The sequence below is a fragment of the Babesia bigemina genome, scaffold Bbigscaff_73290 (assembly GCF_000981445.1).
Source record: "Babesia bigemina genome assembly Bbig001, scaffold Bbigscaff_73290".
Taxonomy (NCBI): Eukaryota; Apicomplexa; class Aconoidasida; order Piroplasmida; family Babesiidae; genus Babesia; species Babesia bigemina.
Window position 1 is genome coordinate 1 of NW_012237285.1, and position 5,048 is coordinate 5,048.

The 5,048-nt window shown below is 49.3% G+C and overlaps 1 protein-coding gene across 1 annotated transcript; it reads right to left on the reverse strand.

Annotated features, from left to right (window-relative positions):
- Positions 1–1,784: 1,784 nt before the first annotated feature.
- On the reverse strand, positions 1,785–5,027 carry BBBOND_0004770 (hypothetical protein, conserved; the record flags this gene model as incomplete). Its single annotated transcript, XM_012915308.1, has 1 exon — positions 1,785–5,027. The coding sequence occupies one exon, from the start codon at positions 5,025–5,027 to the stop codon at positions 1,785–1,787; it is 3,243 nt and encodes a 1,080-aa protein (XP_012770762.1).
- Between the last annotated feature and the right edge of the window lie 21 nt (positions 5,028–5,048).

The following is a 5,048-nucleotide window of genomic DNA, read 5'->3' on the forward strand; positions in this document are numbered from 1 at the left end:
CGAGAATAGCTTGATTCGTTTGTGATAAGCACCAACAGCCACTCTAAATTATGTACTATTCGCAACGCCATAAGAATTGCAGCGAACCCCGTGCGCTCAACTCCCACAGTGCAGCAGCACCGTGCTACGAGCCGCGGTATCGGCGCCATGCTTGCGGAGCGTGTCGGCTACGTGCCTAAATGTGATATTAACGATCGCTACATTGCTGCCTATAAATGCTACTTAACCAGGCCAACGCGGATTACGCCACCCTGCCAGTGACTCGCAACACATGACTTACGTCACCCGCCGCGGCCTTCACGGCCGCCTACGTAGCAACCAATCACCCAGCCTCACGTGAGACTGACTCAATGGGCAACGCGGACACCTCTCACAGTCAACGCGTAACTCAACGCACCAGGCAAATAACGGTTCATCCGTCAGCTTAGCACTTTGCCTGGGTGCTAGGTCAACACTTAGCCTGATTGCCAGCTTACCACTTTGCCTGAGTGCTTGCCTAGCACTTTGCCTGGTTGCTAGCTTAGCACGTTGCCTGGTTGCTAGCTTAGCACTTAGCTTGTGTGCTAGGTTAGCACTTAGCTTGCGTGCCAGCTTAGCACTTTGCCTGGGTGCTAGCTTAGCACTTTGCCTGGGTGCTAGGTCAACACTTAGCCGGGTTGCCAGCTTACCACTTTGCCTGGATGCCAGCTTAGCACTTTGCCTGGGTGCTAGCTTAGCACTTTGCCTGGTTGCTAGCTTAGCACTTTGCCTGGTTGCTAGGTCAACACGTTGCCTGGATGCTAGCTTAGCACTTAGCCTGGGTGCTAGGTCAACACTTAGCCTGGGTGCTAGCTTAGCACTTTGCCTGGCTGCTAGGTTAGCACTTAGCCTGGGTGCTAGCTTAGCACTTTGCCTGGGTGCTAGCTTAGCACTTTGCCTGGGTGCTAGCTTTGCACTTTGCCTAGATGCTAGGTTAGCACTTTGCCTGGCTGCTAGCTTAACACGTTGCCTGGTTGCTAGGTTAGCACCTCGCCTGGCTGCTAGGTTAGCACTTAGCCTGGGTGCTAGGTTAGCACTTTGCCTGGGTGCTAGGTTAGCACTTTGCCTGGTTGCTAGCTTAGCACTTTGCCTGGTTGCTAGCTTAGCACTTTGCCTGGTTGCTAGGTCAACACTTTGCCTGGTTGCCAGCTTAACACGTTGCGTGGATGCTTGCTTAGCACTTTGCCTGAGTGCTAGCTTACCACTTTGCCTGTGTGCTAGCTTAGCACTTTGCCTGGGTGCTAGCTTAGCACTTTGCCTGGGTGCTAGCTTTGCACTTTGCCTAGATGCTAGGTTAGCACTTTGCCTGGCTGCTAGCTTAACACGTTGCCTGGTTGCTAGGTTAGCACCTCGCCTGGTTGCTAGCTTACCATTTCGCCTGTTTGCTAGGTCAGCACGTTGCCTGGATGGTAGGTCAACACGTTGCTTGTGTGCTTGCTTAGCACTTAACTTGGTTGCTACCTTACCACTTTGCCTGGTTGCTAGCTTAGCACTTTGCCTGGGTGCTAGCTTAGCACTTTGCCTGAATGCTAGCTTAGCACTTTGCCTGGGTGCTAGGTTAACACGTAACTTGTGTGCTTGCTTAGCACTTAGCTTGGATGCTAGCTAAGCACTTAGCTTTGTCTATCAGTCATAACCTAATCTAGGTGCTATTTAGTTCACAGGTTGCCGCTAGAGTAATTCGAGACATTAGACTACGTTTGTTATTTAGGTGAGTAGGTGATTCGCTAAGTGAGTAGTTACGTGAATTACAAATGTGACGATGATCACGGTTGAAGGTACGATATCTTGGCAAGCCTTCCGACTTGCGCAGCAGCCAACAATGACTGCGCCGTTATCCTGTGCGATGATGGTGATCTCAGGTGTGAGCGGATGTGGAGCACATCCAGTCTGCCAACCATGACGCAGATGAGGTAGAAGAGGGATAGTGACCAGAGCGCGAGAACCAAGTAGGTGAACGGTTCTCTGATAGTCCAAATGAATATGTCACATTCTTTGAACAGCTTAACAAAATATTCCGATTTCAACACCTTGTCCAGCTGAGAGCAGAAATCAGAACACTTCTTAGCCGATGCCTCGTTATTTAATGTCGCCGCGTTACCAAAACAGAAACCGAACTGGTACAGTGTTGCGGATACACCCTTGCACTGAACCATCGATGGACAATTGCAATGAGGCTTGTCAGGTTGATTCTCAACTTTCTCGACGAGGCCATGCTGTCCACGCTTACATTTCTCAGCACGCAGACACGTATGGCATCCCCAGTCTTGGCAGAAAATGTTCTTGAATGCGTTACACAAATTATTCAGTTGATTCCAGAAATCCCACGGCAGGTAGACAGCCCATGTAAGGTACGTGGCAAAGTTCTTATGAACAAGGTATTGATACGTGTCCGAACACAGTGTGGATAGGTATGGAGCGCAGCGCATATCCCTGTCGGTGCAACTTCTAGTCATGCATAGGCTAGATACATCGGCATAGACTTCGAGATGATTTTGATCTTGGTGCTCATGCTGACTGCTGCCATAAGCGTCACGAAGTACATTGGTAAGCTTACCCGTGTCAGTGCAGAGCTTAATGGAGAGCGTCTGAATAGATGCTTCAATCTTAGTTTGTGATACTGGTTTTATACCTGCATCAGTAATATAAGATGCAACTTTGACCCACTTATTAACCAAGCTTAACCCGAAACTGAAATGCTCCGGCAGCGTTTTCGGCGGAGTTGGTGACAAGCCAAACAATGATGAAACCACGCCACTACCTAAGAATTCGCGAATTATCTCACATAGCTGACGGCCTGTTTTGGTCGACCCGGAGAACGCCCTGAAACCCAGCGGTGTGACGCACGGCATTCCCAGCCTGGATGTGGAGGGGCAGGTGGAGCATTTAGATTTGCATCCAACAGACTCCAATCTATGTGGCAGGTAGCCGAGTAGAGAGTCACTTAGGTAGTTCATCAATGGCGATGTTGGTTGACAATTTGGTTTGCAATTTGGTTGACAGTTTGGTAGGCACGTTACATCGTCCGTTGGCTTGATGTTGCAGTGCGATTTGGTCGTAGGTACGTCCCTGCCGTAGTGGCAGTCGGCCCATCCGTAGTTCTTGTCTGCGACACTGCATCGTTCAAACAAATACCTGAGCGGCTGCAAAATTCTACGGAGGAAGTCAAGCAACATCTGCAAACAATCTTCGCCGGAGCTCGGGTAGTACAGATTCAGCGTGTTATTCGAATAGTCGCAAGCGTAGAATGTCGCCGCGTCGCCGTGGCCAACAACGGTGGTAAGCAAATCGTACGATTTCGAACAAAGGTATTGCAACACCGTCCGTATGCTCTTATACGTGATGGTCTGCGGGTGCGCCTCTAGGTATGACTGCTCGATGTCGAATACGCTGATCTCTCCGTCGCCAGCAAGCGGCGTATCCGGATTATCAAGCACGTTGGTGAACCCGTCTGATAGCAGCGCCTGGTACGCGGAAGTGTAAGTGAGCCCTGAGAGCCACGCCAGCATCTCGAAAACGGTACATGGCGTTCTAGGTTTGGGGAGTATAGCGATGTGACATATGGCGTTGTACTGGTCGACGTGATGCAGAATGCATTTGAGAATATCGAAAAGATTAAAAAGGACGTTAGACTTGCGTTTATTCGATTCGCACTCCTTAAGATGCTCGTTGTCTTTCGCACCTTCGACCCTAAAGCTAAGTCTGTTCGCGACGTATTCACCGTTTATGACGCTCTTGTTCTGCAGCTCCCAGTGCTGTTTGTTTTCTGCGGACACCTTAAAGCCGTGCCGTAGGAACAATCCGCCGAGATCAGAGGACGAGTGAATTTGGTGTCCCCTCAGACTATTGCAATTTATCCTCAAGTCATGCACAGCATCGTAAATTGTGGAAAAAGCGGTCAAGAATATTTTAGCGCAGCGGTGAGCGTTTTGTGTTAAACCGGTGCTAAGGGCAGTTTCTGTCCATTGGATGGTCTCACTGTCGTACGCGGAGATGTACGCCTTGTCGAGCTCACCCACCAAACCCTGGAAACCATGGGCAATGGTTTCCAGCAGCGGAGTGTTCGGCTCAGAAAATGACTCAGGGTGGAGACCTTGAGCTTCTCCTAAGAGGATGTCGAGCATACTGGGAACACGGTAGTCGTACCTGTTGTTTTTACGAACATGGTTTAGCAAAATGTTAAGTTCGTTAGTAACGACATCTAGCTTGGATGTGTATAGTTGTCCGTCGCCAGATGGCTTGGGATTATTTCGCTCTTTGTTTGCTGCGTGAACTCTCTTGATCTCCGCTGTGACGTAGTCGTGGAGTGGCTGCCAGAAAGACTGGAACTTGTTGGCCAGCTTTTCGAAGTTTTCCTTGTAGTCAGTGGGCTTTTGGGAGAGACGGTCGACAATGTCTTTCAGTTTCTCGATATTATCATAATTTGCTGCTTGACCATTCTGTCCCTGAAACGCTCCCATGAAACCTTTGAAGCCAGTTGCCAAGTCTTCTTCGATTGCTTCAGGCAATTTATCCAACTGCCCTCTCACCTTGTCGGCGAATTGTTCCAATAGGTAGTGCATGGTTGTGACGTAATGGGTGTTTGCCTGCTTGGTGAGCTCAGCCATACAATCATTGAGCTGACTGTCGACTATATCTTGGAGACTGGAGATAGTTGACGTTTTCAATCGTTCGGCGTGGGTGCTGAAGTTTGTTGCCGCTGATATGCATTCATGTAATTTTGTATTTTTGAGAGTTTCCAGATCGTTCTTAATTTTCATGAGTACACCATCGCCAGGCTTCTTTACAGTGTTCCGACCGATTTTGCTTCTCAGTTCCGACAGCTTCCCTTTGGCGCTTTCTGAGTTTCCTTCGGCAGCCTTCTTCACAATTTCGCACATGGCAGCGAGTTTGGATTTGACGTCATCTGCGTGGGAGACAATATCTGATTTCAAATTTTCGATGGAGGCTAAAGCCTCTGTGACCTTTGTTTCTATTTGTTTGATGGCAGTGGGAAGGCCGCCTGTCATGCTTTTGATGTGGGATCCCCG